General features: G+C 41.9%; 1 protein-coding gene across 6 annotated transcripts in view; it reads left to right on the forward strand.

Moving 5' to 3' along the window:
- Positions 1 to 3,951: 3,951 nt before the first annotated feature.
- The window catches only part of nfic (nuclear factor I/C), a 136,913-nt gene continuing 120,100 nt past the window's right edge, over positions 3,952 to 20,764 (forward strand). Inside the window, exon 1 of one of the 6 annotated variants that reach the window (XM_053625775.1) lies at positions 3,952 to 4,253. In XM_053625775.1, the coding sequence (XP_053481750.1) occupies positions 4,251 to 4,253 (3 nt within the window). In that variant the 5' untranslated portion in view covers positions 3,952 to 4,250. The other 5 variants (XM_053625773.1, XM_053625774.1, XM_053625771.1 and 2 more) reach the window with 5 other exon arrangements.

A 20,764-nucleotide genomic window follows, 5' to 3' on the forward strand; every position in this document is an offset into this window, starting at 1 on the left:
AAGTCGTAGGCCCATGTAATCTAATCCTAGCTAATAATCCCAAGTAAAACATTACCCCAAAAATAAACCCCCCCCCCCCCCCAACATTATCCTGGTCACGCTGGTTAAAAAGATCCGACACTGTCACAGTGTAAACTGCAGGCTCGTGTTTCACGCATTTCTTTATTTCAGTTCAGTGTGTGCTGTGGTGCTGTTGGAGGAGTGAGAAGAGAGATTTCGATGGGTTATGTGCTTTGAGTCAGCTCCATGGCCGGGTGGCAGGCTGCCTGCTCGGCGTGCCAGTGCAGCTCGGTGCAGCTCCAGCAAACTCAGATTAGCACCAGGGGCAGCTAATAATCCTGAAGCCCGTTCACACTTAGTTCTAACGTTCACACTGTGTGTGTGTGTGTGTGTGTGTGTGAGAGAGAGAGAGAGAGAGAGAGAGACAGAATCAGCCCTGTGAGCTGGGTCGTGCCAGGCTGCACGTTTCATATTGCCCCACATTTAGATTTGTCAAGGATGGACATAAGTTCAAGGCCTCATATATATACAGCTTGATATGTGTGTGAGTGTGTGTGTATGTGTGTGTATTTGTGTGTGTGTATTTGTGTGTGTGTATTTCGGTCCCCACAATGAGAGGAATATCGGACAGTTTGGACCATGTGGGGACATTTGGCTGATCCTCATAAGGAAAGGTATATATTTTTTAAAAATTAATTATTAAATTATTATTATTATTTTAAACTTATTTTTTAAAAGTAGCTTTTATATAAATACATCAAATATTAAAAGAGCCAAAAAGTTTCCTTTTGTTTACCGAGGTTAGGATTAGGGTTAGGTTTAGTTGTAGGCATTAGCTGCAATAAAAATCTCTGAAGGTCCTCACAACGATAGTAGGACAAACCTGTGTGTGTGTGTGTGTGTGTGTGTGTGTGTGTGTGTGTGTGTGTGTGTGTGCGCGCACGTATGTAAATGGTAAATGTCAGTGTACTCATCTACTCATTTCTTGCTGACTAATATGAGTCGCAATAATCCATCTCCATATTCATACAGCAAATAAATCTGGGTGCAAAAATGCCGCTCACATATTTATTTAGAAGATTTACATTTGTGAATTGGAAAGGGATATTTTACACAGCTGTGTTTTTTTTTTTACATAAACAACTGTTTGTTTGTTTGTTTGAGAAAGGACAACAAAGTTAACAAAAGTTAGGGACACTGACTGGATTATCATGCTTATTGTTGCACTTCAGTCTTAAAACCTGACGTTTCATTTATTTCTTAGAACATTATTTATTTTCACCAAGGGTGCCAAAATCTATAGAGCTAACTCTATCTATATCTCTCTCTCTATCTATCTATCCATCCATCTATCTATCCACTGAAATAAAGAAGAATGTTCTGAATTATCCATATAATGACTGAAGCCATAACAGGTTTCACTGTAGATAAATATAATAAATATTTAAGTGGGTTTGAAATAGAAAGGGTCTAGTTTCAGTCTTGTAGGATTTATAGATTTGTAGTAAACACCAGGCCTCCTAGACCCTCATTAGGTTCCCTAATTTTACATTTTATAAGTACAACACCCAAATGCTCCCTTAAATCACTGGGTGTTGGAGCTAAGATCCTCACTATGAAGGAAAGAACGTAACAAACAAACAAACAAACAAATAGTGGCCAATATCAGTAGGCTATTTTTCTCATTAAGGTCCCTAATTTTGCACTTTATATCTGCAACACCCAAACAGTCCCTTAAAGGATGAGGGTTTGTAATATGAGCTGCACGCACCGGTGTCAAAAATAAACAGTGGGCAATATCAGGGTAAAGGCTAATGTTGTGTTCTTTCTTTCTTTTTTAACCACAACAACAACAACAACAAAAAATTATTATTTGCTGACACCATGTTAAAGTGCAGTGGTGTTATAAATTTGTTGTTATTCATTTCCTGGAAGAAAAGAAGAAAAAAAAAGAAGCGGAGAACTGTGAAACTGCTTAGTCAAACCTGTTCAAGTCGGAGAACAGAGAGAGAGAGAGAGAGAGAGAGAGAGAGAGAGAGAGAGAGAGAGAGAGATTGATTTTAATGCGTAAATGCTTCAAAATCTCAGATACATGTCGCAAAGCAGATTGAAAAAGCATGCACAGTTTTTACAAGAAAAGAAACAGCCTGGATGTATTTTATTTTATTTAATAATAATAATAATAATAATAATAATAATAATAATGATAGTAATGATAATAATAATAATAATAATAATAATAATAATGATGATGGTAATGATAATAATAATAATAATAATAATGATGATGATGATGATAATAATAATGATGATAATAATAATAAGTATGCTTCAGAAAATAAAACAAACAAACAAACAAACAAACAAACAAAAAAACCCCAGACAAGGATACTGAACAAAATGTTGGAAAGTAATTCTCAGCTCCATTAGTGAAATCAGCTGAAACTTATTAAGCTGGATTTTACTCATCAGCAGCCTGACATTAAGAGATATATTGGCTAATTATAACTTATATAAGAACTCCAATCACTGAACTCGTATGCACAGTCAAGCACTGAGCTGGAGGTAACTTATTCAAATATTTGGGAAGAATTTGCTTATTCTCTACACTCATACAGAGTGGGGGGGAGAAAAAAATCAGCTGCACAGATCTAAAGATTTCCTTTAGAGCTTACTTCTCTCCACTGGATAAAACTGGAAAGCATGTTCAAAAAAAAATAAATAAAATAAAAATAAAAAGTTCTGTAAAGAACAACAACAAAAAAATATTTATAATGTCTGCTACATGCTTGTAAACGGGCTGTTCTATAGTTATATCCGACATGAAAGTTTTTATCGCTCTACGATCGGAATACAAATAAATAAACAAACAAACAAACAAATAAATAAATCTGGTCATTTTTGTATCATCTCTTCTCAAAAAGAAAGAAAGAATACATGAGATAGTACAGCTTTTTTTTTTTTTTTTTTTAAAATGGAGAAGCCAAATGGTCTTCTTTAGACAGCTTAGATATATAAAGGTGTATAATAATAATAATAATAATAATAATAATAATAATAATAATAAAGAATGCAGTTGTGACGTGAAAAGAGTTCATGTTTCATACCAAGAGTGTAAACCGGTGCAGATTATAAACTGTGTAACTTTAAATCGCCAAAAATGACTCAAGTGTTACTTTTGAAACTTCAACGCCTGTATGAATGGTAGGTTAAATTCACACACACACACACACACACACGGAACACGTGGACAGTCAGTGGAAGCTGCTGCTTTTGATTAAATTCCTGCATGTGGGATTAATTCATTAGTGCTAATGATAGAGCCTACATGGTGGTGGTGGTGAGGGTGGTGGTGGTGAGTGGAGGTGTGGGGGGGGATGTGTAGTTCGGGGGTTAGTTTGCACCCATCAGGTTAAAATCAGCTGCTTTTGGGTTCATCCTCGATTTTATTCTTCCATATTCTCGAATAACCTGGTTTTAACTGCGCCATCAGGCATAGACCACGAGCCCCCTTGTGTACACACACAGTGCCACACACACACACACACACATACACACTCTCTCTCTCACACACACACACACACACGCCACCTCCGACGCGTTACATCAATTCCTTCTCCGCGACTGTACGCGGCTGCTGCTGTTGTTGTTGTTGTTGATGTTGCGCCGCCGTTTGCGTCGTAATAATAATAATAATAATAATAATAATAATATAAATAATAATACAAATATAATAAAGTCAAGAGGTGAAGAGAAGACGACGCGGTGTGCTGATCAGCCAAAAGCCATGAGACAGGAGCTCGGGGTGTGTGTGAGTGAGAAACACAGCGGGCTGAGAGAGCTACAAACCCGGCCCAGATGCAGCTGAGAGTCCGGGCAGCGCGCGCTCCATTTTACTCTAAACTCCAATAATAATAATAATAATAATAATAATAATAATAATAATAGTACTACTACTACTACTACTAATAATAATAAAAAGCCTCCTCGGTGTGCACCGGAGACGACTTTGCATTTGTTCCCTGACCGTCCGAGGACTGAGGATTTTACCCTTCCGGACACAGAGGAGAAATGGATTTGGAGGAATAATAAAACAGCAGAACTGAAGGAGGAAGACGTTAAAAACACCAGCCGCCCCGGACGACGACATGCGCGCGCAGTGACAGGGACCGCGCGCCGCAGCGCTGCGAAAAAGCCTCCGCGAGACAACTTTCTACCGCCCCGGTCCGGCTGGCACTCTCACCCCGAACATGGTACGTCAATCCACTGCCTTTCATCTGTCCGTTCTGCTTTCATTTCCTGCACGCGATCATCCCGAGTTCTCATCCCGTGTCCTTAATAATTAATAAATAAACTCAGCTCGAGATCTCCGCGAGAAGAAGAAGAACAAGAAGGAGAAGAAGAAGAGTCGTAATGTAACGCGTTTCGGGGTTTTTCTCTCCGCTTCCTCTCTTTCTACAGCCGGTTGCTCCGGGGGTTTTCTCTCTCTCTCTCGCCTTCCTGGTCCCGAGCCAAGCGTTCAGCTTAGTGGGAAACGTTAAGGCGTGTGTTTGTGCGATCAAACCCCCAGACTTGGGCTTTTTCTTCCCCTCAGTGAAAGTTATTAGTTTCTTTGCCAGCCTGAGAAAAAAAAAAAGGGCAGATAGCCTACGTGTGTGTGTGTGTGTGTGTGTGTGTATGCATGTTTGTATGTCTGTCTCTCTCTCTCTCTCTCTCTTTCTCCCACACACACACACGCACACGCACGCAAGGCCAATTTCAAGTTCAAACCCGCCGTTGCAGGAAAATGGCCGCGGCCGCAGCCCGGAGCTCACCGGCATGAAGTTGAAGCCGCAGGCCGGCGGAGGCGCTCCGTCTCTGGGAGGAATCTCAGCCCGAGCGCCGGAGCTCCGCGCGGCTCTGCGGCGCCTGTGAAGCTGCACTGCGCTACTGCACCCCCTCTTCACCCCCCCCTCTACTGTTCGCCGGTACGGGATTATAAACAACAAACCCACCCCACACACACACTCACACTCACTCACACACACACACACACACACTCGGCGTGTCCATAAAACTGAAAGTGCACCTAATAACGCCGTGTTTAGGGCTGCAGCACACAGGGCCATGTCAGGGCCAGCTCAGCGCCAAGCAGTCAATAAAAACACTTCACTAGCTATACTCACACAACCGCTTCTGTTGGTGTTGTTGTTGTTGTTTTTTAATTATTATTTGTTGTTGCTTTATTTTTAGCTTCAAGTCACACTTCGACACTTACATCCCACTTACACTCGTCTTTAATTTGACTTCACTTTCACTCTGGCCCGAGTTCAGAGCTGAATAATTTTACAACACAACAATGCACAAGCTCACAAAAGCACACTTATTTTATTAGTTCATGATCTTAGATCAGTCTCAGCAAGGACATTTTCGGTTTCTATCCAGGAAGTGTGTGTGTGTGTGTGTGTGTGTGTGTGTGTGTGTCTTCCTCTTCCCCTCTGCTTATAATTTAATACATTTGTATTATTACCCGCCTTCTACCCGGCTATAAACTTTATTTTTTATTTTTTTGTAACCTGTAACTTAAATTGAAACTTTTCTAAAAGTACTAAAGGTCCTGTTATTATGTTTCCAAGAAGTTTAGAATTTTTTTTTATTTCTATATATAGATATAGCCTAGCTAGAAGACTTATTATTATTATTATTATTATTATTATTATTATTATTGTATTTTCAAAAGTATTTATCATGTGTGTAGAGACATGCACGACTTGATGAAGTTCAGGTTCTCAGGTTATAGAGTACTGTAGATGCAGCGTGGTTTCCTCTCTTGTGAGCTTTATACCCTCGTCTGAGGAGAATAAAGAAAAGGAAAGAAAAACCCTGATATTAATAACGGCTTTAACTTTGACGCACGGGTTTATGTGCAGAAGTAGTTCTGAATATCTAAGCTTGAATATTTGATTTCTTTGTGAAGTCAGGGGCTGGGGGGAAAAAAAAAAAAACTCACGCTGAAACCTTAATGCGGATTCTGTTCACTAAAAAAAAAAAAGAAAGAAAGAAAGAAAAAGAAAGAAAGAGAACCCGGATTAGGAATATTAACTTTTTTTTGTTGTTTTGTACAGCTGTTTAGATTTTTATTTTATTTTTTTTCCCAGGCATATTTACTTCTACTGTTATAGAGCTGAAACAAGTTTTAAAATAAATAAATAAGTAAATAAAAGTTTGTGATCTGTAGAACAGTTTAAAAATGGAAGCCCTAAACCCCAGCGACTGAATGAAAGAACTTTAAATAACTGCGCTTTTACTCTAGAGCAAGTTTAAGAACTTTTTTCCCCCTGTCTATGTTCATAATAAAAGTAGTCAGAGTAAAGATACAGAGGGGGAAATATGTTATGGTTTAACTTTAAGAAATAATTTAGCTTTAAAAAAAACAACAAAAAAAACAGCAACCCACACACACAGATTATAATGTTATTTTAAGAAAGTTGGCAAAGTTGACCAAAAAGTTTGTCCGCTTCAGTTTTTTGGCCGTTACTGCATTTAGGGTTCTTTTAGGAACCAGTCAAGTTTCAAGAGTCGTTGCGACAACGTTTCCGAAGGCACGTTCACGCTCTTTGTGGAGTCAAACTTGGGTTCTCGGCTTCTCAAAACGGTTCCAGTTTAGGAGAAAGTCTCTGTCCCGACTTTTAATTTTTCATGATTGTCTCACTTGTGGAACCCAAACAATCTGATATACGGTTATACGTAGAACCTTTAAGGGTTACCCTGTTGTTGGGTTCTCCATAGAACCTGCGAGGGTTTCCAACCAAACCCTTAAAAAACCCTTTAGAGTAATGTATTTAACTTGTTTTCCCTCACAGTTAATCACTGTCATTTGAAAAGTCTCACTGGTGGAACCCAAAAAAATTCCCTCGTTGTAAGGTTCTACACCTGTAAGGGTTTCTTCAGCAGGAGGACTGAAGAAACTATAAGTCTTCTGCGTTTCTTTTGTTAATCATCGTCGCTTGGATCTTCTTACCTTTAAGACTCCATTAGTTGTAGGGTTCTAGTCTGCATATAGGACCTTTAAGGGTTTCCTCTGGTAGGCAACTGGTAAATTACGAAGCGTTGAGCATTTGACATTTTTCCACAGTTAATCATCATCAGAATCATTCAGATTGTCTCGTCAGCAGAACCCAAACACCCTGTTAAAGGGCTGGACTTAGAACCTTTCAGGATCTCATGCAGTTTTGTAGTTTGTTGTTAAGGGGCGAGTGTGGACGCGTGCTCCCGGTGACACGCTGTGCAAGCGGGTTTGCAGTTCTGGCCATTCCGCTCGTGGATCCGGGGTTCAGCCCAGGGACGAGTGCTCCATACCAGGAGCAGAGAGAGAGAGAGAGAGAGAGAGAGAGAGAGAGACAGACAGACAGAGAGATAGAGACAGTGAGAGAGAGCGAGTAAGAGAGACAGACAGAGAGATAGAGACAGTGAGAGAGTGAGTGAGAGAGAGACAGACAGACAGAGAGATAGTGAGTGAGAGAGACAGACAGAGAGACAGTGAGAGACAGACAGACAGAGAGACAGTGAGTGAGAGAGACAGACAGAGAGAGAGTGAAAGAGAGAGACAGACAGCTAGACAGACAGATAGATAAAGCGAGAGACAGTGAGTGAGAGAGACTATGAGAGAGACAGACAGAAAGAGACAGACAGGCAGACAGAGAGAGAGAGAATGAGAGAGAGAAAGAGAGAGAGAATGAGAGAGGGAAAGAGAGAGAGAGAATGAGAGGGAGAGAGAGAGAATGAGAGAGAAAGAGAGAGAAAGAGAATGAGAGAGAGAGAGAGAGAGAATGAAAGAGAGAATGAGAGAGTGAGAGAGAGAGAATGAGAGAGAGAGAGAGAGAGAGAATGAAAGAGAGAATGAGAGAGTGAGAGAGAGAGAATGAGAGAGAGAGAGAGAGAGAGAGAATGAGAGAGAGAGTTCGAGTTCCTGCTTCTTTAAGTTCTGCGCGTTTTTTTAATGGGATGGGCCATTTTCATAACGTCATTTCATTCCTCCCTCTTTTTTTTTTTCATTTCTTCTTCTTTGATTCTTTCTTTCTCCCTCTCCCTCTCTCTCTCTCTCCCTCCCTCCCTCCCTCCGCGTCCTCCTCCCCCGTTTCCTAAAGTGCACGAGCTCGCCCGAGCCTCCACGTTTTCGGATCTTCTTTAGTCGGCGGTCAAATCTCGTGCGCGGCTCCTGCGTGCTTTTTCTTTCTCTTTTTTTCTTCTTCTCTCTCTCTCTCTCTCTCTGTCTCTCTCTCTCACTCTCGCTCTCTCGCTCTCTCACTCTCTGTGCCTCCGCGAGCTTTCCAAACTTGGACTGCTTGCACCGGGAGCGCGAGAGAAGTGCGGCGGCGATGGTGGACGCGCCGGCGCTGCTGCTGCTGCTGAAGAAGGAGAAGATGATGATGATGATGAAGAAGAAGATGATGATGATGATGATTAACTGTGAAAAACCGCGCATCTGACTGCTGGTCGCGCTTTTCTCCACTCCGATTCGCGTTTCTCCGTTTTTCACCATGATGTATTCTCCTCTGTGTCTGACTCAGGTAAAAATAATAAGGCCTCGTGCGTTTTGTGGGCGAAGTGAGTTAATGTTTGGATAGAAGTTTAGAAAAGGGCGGGCAAAGTAAAAAAAAAAAAAAAAAAAAAAAAAAAAAAAAAAAAAAGCTCTAGCTGGGAATTTTACAAAATGCAAAAAAAAAAAAAAAAGAAAAAATAATAATTCAACCCAGAGTTACAGTTTAGTATTTCTTTTTTTTTTTTTTCCTCCAAAAATTATTATCATTTATGATAATAAACTTAGCTCCTTCCTCACTTCTACTCTAAACTGCCACTGCATTAACCCTGGTAGTCATAGCAGGATAAAAATAAAACTACAAAAAGTTTTATGACGTGCAAACTCGGGAGAAATTCTCCGGCGAACTTGGAATGTTATTTTCAGCCGGAAAAACATTTGCGGATAATTCCGTGCGAATATCATCATCGACGTCATGCCTTCTCCCGGTGCTGTTTGATTTGCTTAACATTTGTATATTTGTTCTGTGGATTGTTTTCAACTTGACATTCAGGATGAACAGAAAAACAAAGAACACTCCAGGTATACGCGATAATCCCCTCGTGTACTTTTCCCTTAGTGATTATTTTTAATATGTGCACAAACCCCTGATTACACTCATTCCTTCGCGTGCTCCTCATGTGTTATAGCCGTATTACTCGGAGAAGAAAAGAAAGAAAGAAAAAAAGTTTGAAGCTTTGCGAGTTGTTCTCTGTCTCAGGCCTGAACAGCAGTTCGAATATCACCTGTGTGTTGCTTCGAATCTTCAACCTGCTTCCTATGTCTTGCACGAAAACGCTGCTTTACGAGTCATTCATGAATGATTCTGGCCATCTGGAAAGCTCTTGCAGTGTCACATGCTTACGTTTATATTTGAGAAAGTGAAGAAGGGGTTTTTTTTTTTTGGTTGCTTTTTAAAAAAAAATTTTAAAAAAATATATATATATATTTTTTAAACATGAGTACACATTTCAAATCAACACCCAAAACAAAACAAAGCGTGGAATCATGTAACGCAGCATAACAGCGCATTTATGGTATGTTGTTGCTGTGGAGTTTGGTTTGGGAGTTGTTCTCAGAGAAATCAAAAGAAACTGTTCTATCTTTGTTGGACGTTTGTTTGGAGTTCAGTCGTCCAAAGTGCACGACTTTGACGTTAAGAGTTATGTAGGTGGAAAAAGGAAATCCAAGTTTGAATTTGCCCAGCTGGCCTGCTTTCTTTCTTTCGTTCTTTCGTTCTTTCTTTCTTTCTGTCGGTCCTGAAACTCAGAGACGACTTAATTTCACTCATTTCCAGGAAAGTGCTGTTTGAATAGCGCTCATGTCTCTTTGTCCTGCGGTTTTTACTTTAAGTTTTGTTGTTGTTGTGATTGCTTTTCTTCTAATCCATATCTTTTTCTCCTTTGTTTTTTTTTTTTCTTTTCTTTTAAACAAAACAAAACAAAACAAAAAAACCCCGCTGACCTGGAATGTGCCAGACTCGGGTCTGATTATGCAGACGGTACGTTTGAAACGTAATCGGATATTAAGCATAAACAGTGCTCTTTTGAGGTGTTCCTTTTTTTTTTTTTTTTCTTTCCCAGATCAGTGCCAAGTAGATTTGCAGCCAAAAGTCCAAACGAATCGCGCCGTAGTTATTTCGACGTAATTAACGTAGCAACAGGTTTTTAAACGGGGCCGTAATTCAACGCCCGACCTTTCAGGTTTCAGCGGATGTCGTCGTTAAATGGAGATAGTTTGACGCTGAGGTTTGGGCTGTAAAGTGACACGGGTCATGCGGGACATGTTCGACCGTTTTCCATCTCACGTCAGAATGCAGAGCAGCTCGGATTTATACTTGCTGTCCTTTTGTTTACGTTCGAAAATGTCCTACTTCTTCATCGGCGTATCTTCTCGTATAGCCATTACACCGTTTCGTGCATACGTTGCAGTTATACGCCGGGACGGAACGGTACCGGTTCCGTGCTGATATCGTAACATGGAAGGTACGATTGATTCAGACCTGTATTGTGTGTGCACGTGGTCCTCACAATCCAATTATGTACCTCCAGTTATTTTTAAAGTTAGGTTATATTCAGCTAAAAGATACACAGTAAAGGTACGGATGATGTTCCCGTGATGGTTCCATATCAGCAGCAAGAAAAAGTACCTTTTGGTACCTTTTGGTGTTCCTGAAAGTGTAACAGAACAATAAGGCAACTTTATAACACGGTTTTTATGATAAGATGTTAAATCTAAATGAAGTATAATAATATAGCTCAAGCAGGAAAGTAAGTGTGTGTGTGTGTGTGTGTGTGTGTGTGTGTTGGGTCGTGTAGTGTAGTAGATGTGCTGTTTGAAGCTGGAAGCTGTTGCTTGGCCTCGTGTGTGTTTACTGTGTGTGGAGGAGAATCCTGACGTGACCCTGTTACAGAAGCTCAGCGGGCAGAGAGAAAGAAAGAGAGAGAGAGGAGTGCTGTGTGTGTGTGTGTGTGTGTGTGTGTGTGAGAGAGAGAGAGAGAGACTCCAGCACAGTTCTGCTGCCAACCTGCAAGACAGCAGCCGTGATCCTGAGCAGAGCCTCACACACACACACACACACACACACACACACACACACGGTCACATGAAGCCGTTTATGAACAGTGCACTGACACAGAGCAATACTTTTTTTCCGACACAAAAACCCTATTTATTTTTTATCCTTTTAGATGTGCTTTATGGATGTAAGCTAATAATAAAAAAAACAAAACAATTTTAACTCTTGATAGAATAAAAGTAAAAATTCGTTTATAAACGACACCGATAATCTTATAAAAAACAACAACAACAAAAAAACAACCCTAAGGACATAACTAATAAAATATTCAGTAAATTGTTCCATAATAATCCCTTCCAATAAGTAAAATAATCAGGGAAATGAAAAGTAATATTTAAAGAGACAGTAGCACATTTTCTGACTCCGGTGTAGACTGTAAAACGTAAAAATGTTAATGAACCGTTTTCTAAAGTCATAATGAAATTAAATAAATTACGCCTGAATAGAAAGAGAGAGAAAACCACCCCCACGCCCCCCCCAAAAAAAAAAACTTTACTGCTGTATTAGTGACAGTATGAAGTTATAACGTCTTACAGCATAGTTTCATCTTAGTTTTAAGATTTTGATCCTAAAGGCATTTTTGTGTTTACTCAGCTCTAGATCAGGGAGAGTGTACACTCTGTATTGATATTATTTCACCTGGCAGATGTAGCAGCACTGTTGTACCGGTAACCAGGACTGAAATGTCTGCGGCAAAACGTTTGAGCAGGTGCTGTGGTCGGAACTTTCCTGAAATTTAAATATTATCAAATACATTTATTCAGCTATAAATATGTATGCAAAAAAAAAAAAACAAAAACAAAAAAAAAAACAACCCTACAATTCTCTCCTTTCCTGATAGAAACTTGTCTATTTAAATAATAATAATAATAATAATAATAATAATAATAGAAATAGCTGCAATCTCCAGGGTGCATGCACCTTTCATGTGTAGTGTCTCCAGTGGCCAGTTCCTCATGATAATAATAATAATAATAATAATAGAAATAGCTGCAATCTCCAGGGTGCAGGCACCTTTCATGTGTAGTGTCTCCAGTGGCCAGTTCTTCATGATAATAATAATAATAATAATAATAATAATAATAATAATAATAATAGGCGGTGTTCCCTGGTTTGATCCTGAGCTCGGGTTCCTGTCTGCATGTTCTCCCAGTGTTTGTGAGAGTTTCCTCCAGGGTTCTCTGGTTTCCTTTGGCTGCCGTAAGTGGATTGACTCTGATAAATTGCCACTAGGTGTGACTCAGTGTATTAGTGTGTGTGTGTGTGTGTGTGTGTGTGTGGTGCCCTACGATGGATTGGCACCCTACCCAGGATGTATTCCCACCTCACATTCAGTGTCCCCAGGATTAGCTGCGGATCCATCTCAACCCTGACCAAGATAAAGTGCTTACTGAGAACGAATAATAATAATAATAATAATAATAATAATGATGATAATAATAATAAAGTGTAATAATCTGAAGGAACTGCTCCGCTTCAGAAATCCACTACATTTAAAACATGCTCGTGTTGAGTTTGTGATTTATTTATTTTTTTGAGCAAGGGTTAGTCCTAGAAGATTTGGCAACAATACCACGATCGAATCATCCCACCTTTCTCACTTTATTTCCTTTTTCTGTTTTTTCTTTTTTTTAAAATTTGAACATTTACAAAAAAGTATTTCAAGTACTTCTTAAACACCCAGAAGCCTTGAGCTCTGGCACATAGACACGTTTCCTGTCCGTCGTCCTGTAGTTACCGAATAATTCACATGTCGTAAGATGAACTGAATAACTTTAAGAATTCGGTAAAACAGGCAGGATTTACCGTCCAATCAGCTGCTCGAATTCGAATTGAAAGCAGCAGATTTGAATGCTAAACGGTGTGTTTCCTTCTTTTTCTTTGTTTAAAAGCTCATATTGTGTATCGCGGACACGTCTCGTGTCGTGCTAGCCTGCGATGTCGTCGTCATTCACCCGCTCTTACACGAGATGTATCACGATAGCGATATTAGATCATCCGTTCTGGACGGACCCCCCATTCAAGCTCGCTGCAGCCGTAAGAACGCTCGAGATCCGAGCGTTTCAGTCTGCCTGCGCTGGCAACGCGCCGTGTCATGCCCACGTTTCTCATCGATTCATTTTGTTAGTGCTGCAATTATTCCCCGCAGGACGAGAGGAGAGCGGAGGAGAGAGGAGCGGAGTGAGCCAGCGGGCTGGAGACGTCGCTCTAGCCGCCAAACCCAGGCCTATTTTAGCGTCTGACAGATCTGACAGCGTGTCGATAACGCTCTGCTGGGGCTTGGACTTGTCATGCGGCCGGTTTTTAATGCTGCTTTTAAACATATTGCATCGTTTTAAAATTTGAAACAGCGGTTGGCTCGCACGCCCTGCTTGCTGCTGAGCGATGACCTATTTATCCGCCCTTTATTCCTGATTTATCGAAGGTTCACTAAATGCGACCGAATTCGGCGAAAGATTTGTCACGTGACGTCATTATTTCATGCCGATTAAAAAGAATCGCTCGACGCGTGGCACGGCGCTGTTCGATTCTCAAACCCGGGTCGCTCGGGAGGTGTTGGGGTGTGACGGTGGTTCCGGCTGCGTTTCGGATCACAGGTTTGTGTTAATGCGCTCGGTGTAACGCGTTATCGCTTCCGTATGAACAAAGATACACGGGGTTATCGAGGCGGACGCCGCACAAAAAGAAGACGCGCACGTTCGGCGATACGCTGAGGAGATGTTTGTTTAGCGTTGACGGAATGAGTCTCCAGTGGCAGAGCCCGGTAAAGCACGAGTTTACGCCAGTCGGGGTTTCTCAGTAATGTGACAAGCTAACGGAAGCAGGAAAAGAAAAAAAAAGGCTGTCGTAACGTAAGCGATAACAGGAACGAACTCGTCGCGCACGCGTTCCACAACATTACACGTGATTATTAACAGATAACAAGAATGACAGGAAGTTGTTCAGTGAATGAGACATTGTTAGGGTTTGGGGCGTGCCGTTAAAGGAAAATACGTCGTCGTTGATTATTTTGCTATAACCGCACGCAGCTCGTCAGTCCGTACAGGATTTAGTGGAGGTTTTTTTTTTCTTTTCTTGTTGCGGCCAAAAACGCTCGATTTAGGAAAATTCGTGACGCGGTTTGCAGAGTTTTTGGTGCTTACTTGGATTATTTTCTGAACTACCCGAATGGGTGAAAATTTGCAACCGTGCGAAATTGTTTTGCGCGCTCTTTCGCGGGGACGTTTGTCGGGAAACGAGAGCTTTTAGCTGTCCTCGTGTTCGACGCACGTGATTCGAAGAGGGTTTCGGCTGACGGCGTCACGTGACGCGTCTCGGCCCGAATCTGCGGGGAAATCTGCGGGGAAATCTGCGGGGAAATCTGCGGTGATTTCGAAGAATCGCCAGCTCTTCCGAATATCGTGGCGTTTACCTCGATTTTGCGATCGCGAAACCCTCGAGGGACTGTCTTGGGACGTGTTGTGTTTTTATTTACTTGTATGCTTACACATATTGTAGCGAGGTCATAGTTCTACATTTCTACATTTTCCACATGCTCTTTTTCTTTTCAGAGTCGTAGCGGACATTGTTACGGGATGGCCTTTTTTTTTTTTTCTGAGAGGGAGGACGGCCGTATAAAAGATGCGAGCCGAGTGAATAAAGCTGACGATATCCTGTCAGGATAGGTCGCGTCGTGATCTGAGAGCTCGTGTCTGTTTCTCTGAGTCACGTGGTTTTCCAGCTCGTAGCAGTTCGTAACTTCACGCCTTTTCTTTCAGATTTTTCGGTATGAGAAATGTAACCACTTGTTCGAATGTGTACGATTTGTTATCAGCGCAGGTTGCTGTTGTGGAGTTTCAGTTTGTGTGTGTGTGTGTGTGTGTGTGTGTGTGTGTAATGAGGACCTGCTTTAATCAGTGCTGAAATGTCCCTCGGCCAAGTCTCTACAGCACAGCTAGCACTCATGGGCTACTGTGTGTGTGTGTGTGTGTGTGTGTGTGTGTGTGCGAGTGCACTGTGTGGCCCACTTTTGCCCCTCAGTGGTGCAGTCATGGCAGCTCTAAAGCCCCACTGTGCTCCCATCAACACGTTAATGAAGCTATTTTGATCGCTTCCCCAGCAGAGTGTTAACCCAACTGTCATTCCTGCAAACTTTTCTGGCAGATATTTATTTGTGAGAGGAATTGATTTTTTTTTTTTTTTGCAGTCCTAACTAGAGCACAGACTTTGATGTTAACCTCGTTGGCTGCGTGATCGTCCCGGCGGGGAGAGAGACACGGGACGCACCGGGGTATCACGAGGTATAAAAGCTGCGGCTGTTGGCATGAGGCGAGGACTCCATGTGTCCTGTGCTGCAGATGTCTGTGCTTGACGCTTGGCTTCGTTTCATATCACACCCAGGTTCCTCGGCGGGGAGCATGGTGAGCAACGCTAAATGTTTACTTTACAGAGGCAGGTTCGGATTCCGCCTGAGCCTTAGCGACGCCTCGGCCAACGGGTTCGGTGCGAGGATGGAACGCGAGCGCGGCGTTTGTTGCTTTTTTGAACATCTCTCTAGTTTGAAAGCCAGGGTGGTATGTAGTATTCGGACGGGGTAGGATTTTCGGACGTACGTCGCCGGAGGACGTAACCGTGATTAAATATCCGATTCGCACGGGATAAAGCGATATCTCTAGAAATCACAGACATGGGCGTGTCTTCGCCATGTACGCATGCTCATCGAGATACAGATTCCTCGCGTACTACAGATACTTCATTTGAACACAAACAGCTTATACAGTTATAGGACTGGATTGTTAGTAGGTCACATGACCGTGGCACGTATGCAGGCTGTATCTCTGCCATGAAATGAGTCGTTTACGTCGAATTTACTTACTATGTCTTTTTTTAAAACGTGGGCAATATTTTACGGTTCTGCTCTCGAGACTTGTTCTTCGTCCTGGCCTTGTTTTAACAATAGAAAATAGGGCTTCCTTGGGAGCGCTCGGAGATCTTTTCACGCAGGATATGCTGGAATTCTGACTGGTTGTTTTGTTAAATATATTCTGACAGGATATCTAACCCTTGTTTGGTTTTTTTTGGGGTTTTTTTTTTTTTTTGTCCTACCGCTCGTTTCACAGAAGATACAACACATGCGTGAACTTTCCAGACACGTGCAGACGCAGTCCGTGAATTAACAACCGGCATGACAAATTCGGACGTGACTAAAATCCCCAGAGGTATACTCCCCGCCCCCCCCACACCCCCCCGAACTCCCCCCCACCCCGTGTAAAGCTATTCCCGTTCAAATAGGGCTTTAGAAATACTGCGGATTTCATTCCAGCCTTCAGGAGCAAACCTGATTCCACTTGTTTAATCAATTGATCTTCAAACAACCGTTGGGCGTGGCTCGTATTTGTCTGGAATGAAAAGCAGCAGCCATTTCGATTTCTCCACGCCGAAACCGTAAAGACGTTCTGAACGATCTGCGTAATGACCGGACGGTGTAGTCATAACTGATCGGACCTGAAAACTAGAGTCTGGAAGCATGCAGTGTTGTCATCTGTGTAATATTTACGATTTGTGTTTTATTGTGAGGCTTCTCAGTTGTGGGTCAGCGCACCAAGAAAATTCAGCTCTTGGCAGCTGCCGTTTTTTGTGCTGGAAAGCCTCTCGGGCTGATTCTAAAGTCGAACTGGAAGGCGATCAAGAGGAGCGCAGTGCTGGCGTGGCATGGCCCGGCACGCTGTTTATTTAAAAAAAAAAAAAGAAAAAAAAAAAAAAAAAGATCTCCTCTCCTCTGTTGCGTTTCTTTAGCCAGCGCTGGATGCTCTCTCGCTGTTTTGCTTATTCCCATGGCAACTTGGAGCAGAGCTGCTGGATCGGCGCACGGGTGTGAGACGCCAGTGCGAAACCTTTCCAAAATTGCGCCAGTTGTTTTGGCGCCAGATCTTGCAAAAGGCCTCGGATTCGTAACTGCATTTTCCATTTTTTTCCCCAGTCTCCGTAACAGTCGCGTGTTGAATTCGCAACACCTCATTAGTACGTTTAATTTCCGATTCCGTATTAGACGTGAACGAGGACGGTTCTCGGCGGCCTGCCTGCTCGGCTGCGGGAATCGAGCTGCACCTATTGGACGGAATCCAGGCTGTTTTACAGATAATAATGCACTTTCCCCAAACACTCAGCAGTCGCTACGGTTTGAACCGTGGTTTCAGTTTGAAAACAGTGTGTCCTTGTTATTATTACGTGCTTTCGGGACCACAAAATGGTACTAAACTCTACTGTTCCTTGGTGCTGGCATGCTACACTTATCTTTTGTACCTTTAATATGTATATTTACCTGGAAATGTGGATCAAAATGCACCTTTAAAAAAGATTGAAGGTAAATAACTGGACTGAAATGACCTTTTAGAGTAACTTCTAGGTTAAAGACACACGCTTATGGTACAACAAACCTGAAGCTACGACCACGGCGGTACGGTTGAGTTTTTCTGAGGAAAAAAACCCCCCCATTTCTTTTATTTATACATATTGAAGCTTGTTAGGCTGTTCTGACAAAATCACTCCTATCAATACTTAATCAGAAACCCCCTTGGTTTCTAACTAAACAACAACAACAAAGAAAGTATGTCTGTTTATGTAAAGATGTGTCCAGGTATCGTGATTAGAATTTTTTCTTTATATACAGCTTTTGTGTGTTCCTAAAAGTACTCGCGGTATTTTTTTACAGAAGTGTGTCATGATAATCATACATTGCGAATTCGACATCAAATCACCGAGGCCTACTTACAGCATCCTGCTAGGTTAGGGTTTCTATAGTAACAGTTTGCACAGGGATTTGTATGTTGGCTTAACAGGACTGTTTGTAGCTGCTGTAACACAAGTGAAAAGAGGAGCTAAGTTCCACAGCATTCGAAATGGATACAAAATTATTCGAATTATTAAGATTATTTTCATATAACAGCATGCCCGAAGTGTTTTATTCCTTATATATATATATATATATATATATGTGTGTGTATATAACATGTAGTATATTACTGGCGGTTATGAGGACACGAAGATGGGGACATTTTTTACGATCCTGCTTCAATGAGGTATGAGCTATTTGTGGCGCATTTCGGATTTTCCGTTTTTTATCCGCCGCTTAAAAAGGTCTCGGCCTCTTTTCTTTTCTTTCCGACTCACAGAGCCGCACAAGGACGAGCGAATTAGCGTTAATGCCAGGTTTGGTCTCTGCTAATAGTGAAGCACTGTAATTAAAGTTTTGCTAAGTGACACCGAGAGCAAACATCTCCAGCTACACACGATGCAGCGCAGTAAATAAAGTTTGCCAGCGAATCACGGAAACTCCCGGCCATCGCACTATGACTGTAGATCGAAGGTACTTTCCTGTCACAACCGTTAATGATCGCAATCGCAATCGCGATATACAGCTGGGTATATACAGGGTTTACAGGATATACAGGGTTTGGGGGGGGGGGGGGGGAAGTACCTCAATTCGACAGTTTATTTATTAAATAAATCGAAAGAAATAAAATGCGCATGTGTCCAGTGGGAAAAAAAAAAGAAAGACTGTTTGAAAGAAAAAATCCGAAGAAGACGGCGTACGACATCAGATGCGTGTACGATAACGGGATCGCCGACGAGCTGATAAGAACTTCTTAACTAGACGATGCAAAAGAGTGATTAAAAAAACAAAAACATCACGCACGCTTTTCCTCCTCACTCGGGATTTATGCGTTTTGAAGTGTTTTATTCCACTTATACCGCAGCGATTTGCTCACGATCCGAATTATTCGTGTGTTAAAGAGCACGTTTTATCTGCTTGTAGTTCCGTTTATTGCTGTGGGACGTCTACAAGTCGTTTCCTGTCGTCACTCACGTCGAAAAACGTACGCGTAAACGTTCTTCTTCTTGATGCTGATAAGACAAAAACCGCAGCTTGTCACGTTACTGAGAAAGCAGAAGCCACAAAATCCCCCGAAGACGTTCCTGCGTCGAGAAACGTAACGCTTAACGGCTTTTCCTCCGGCACATCCCTGATGTGGCGTTAAACAAACGGAAACCTTACGGGACATAATGGATGGGTTCACGGTTTTATCTTGAACCGTCGTCATTCGGTCGAGTGCCCGTGTGAGTTGTGACTCTAGAAGCGATGACGTATCAGAACGAGCGCGTTAACGTAAACCTGCGATTTGCTTTTCAGCCGCAGCTACTGCTGTTATTGAAAAAGTAATCGACCCCCTCATGACCAATCAGAATTGAGAATTCTGTTGGACGTTAGTATCGTTCATTTGAATAGCGCTCTGACGTATTTCTCTCATTCTTTATAAGCAGAGTGCTGTGTAGCGTGAATTATGTGACTCCTCATCCTCCTCCTCTTCCTCCTTCTCCCGTGTGTGTGTGTGTGTGTGTGTGTGTATCTGGGCTGCAGCTGGCCCAGTGTGTGCTGTAATGGAGACTCTCCAATACTGCAAGATAAGCGACTGGCCTTTTTTTCCGTCGGAGTTAAAGGTGAGCGCCCGAGGGAGCCGCAGCTGAGCCGTGAGCTTTCCGCTGCGGGGAAACTTCTAAAGTCTGTAGTGGCGCGCGGGAGGGAGAAAACACATCATCTGCTTCACGCCGTTCTCGCTGTATCTGAGTCAGGTCACTCGCTCTGACTCGATCGAATATACAGTACTGCACAAAAGTCTTAGACGGCCTATTTACTTATCTATTTATTTAAAGCAAAGGGTCGTCACACATAACATCGCGTTCGTTTCATCTATTTAGTGTCGTTTCCTGCTCTTTATGGTATTTTTTTTTTTTAATGAATGTAGAAACATTTCATTTCATTATTTTTGAAGGCATCGTTGCTCTACAGCATTTCTTTGCAAGTCTTTTGCACAGTACTGTACGTGCAGGCTTTAAATAGACCTTCTATGATTAATTGGACAAAATATATATCTACTATAAATAGTGCTGAAAACGCTATGTATGGCAGAATACACACGGCAATAATATAACTCACTATATAACACAAACGCTGCTTATATTTAGTGCGCACTTGTAAAACTGTACCGTGATATTGTAATCCGGTCGTTTGTATTTAGTTCCATTACCGTAGGAGTTACTTTACCAGATTGTTAGACGGTAACGACGTACAACAACTGATTATAAATATCATATCGTATAATGCAGCTATATTTTAATACTCTCTTTCTACTTAAGCAGCGCTGAGCCCTGTGATCGCATATGGAAGGAACAGCGCACTCCACGATGTGCGGTTATAGGAAAATAATAATCCGTGCACAAAAATAACGCGCCCCTTCTGACCGATCAGATCCGGGGAATTCACGTCCACAGTATTAAATGTAGCTATAAACGGAAGTATAAAAAGTCAAATGCGCCGTTCTTTAATTATTAAATAAATTGTTCGCGTAGACAAGATGCTTCGACGGAAGAGGAATAAAAACGCGTCAGGACGTGCCGAAGTTGATCATTTTCCTCGGACAGCATGCCCCGAGGTGTTCTGTTATTATTTTTTATAAACACGCTACATGCTATACTGTCTGTTACGTGCTGAAAAACATTTCCATAAACTTCAGCGCGCAGACGTTATGAACTTGTACGGTACGACAATTGGTTGCGTGTAATGCGTCGTGTTGTCGTATGTAAATGCCTTG

Source organism: Ictalurus furcatus, chromosome 5, assembly GCF_023375685.1.
Source record: "Ictalurus furcatus strain D&B chromosome 5, Billie_1.0, whole genome shotgun sequence".
NCBI classification, from domain to species: Eukaryota; Metazoa; Chordata; class Actinopteri; order Siluriformes; family Ictaluridae; genus Ictalurus; species Ictalurus furcatus.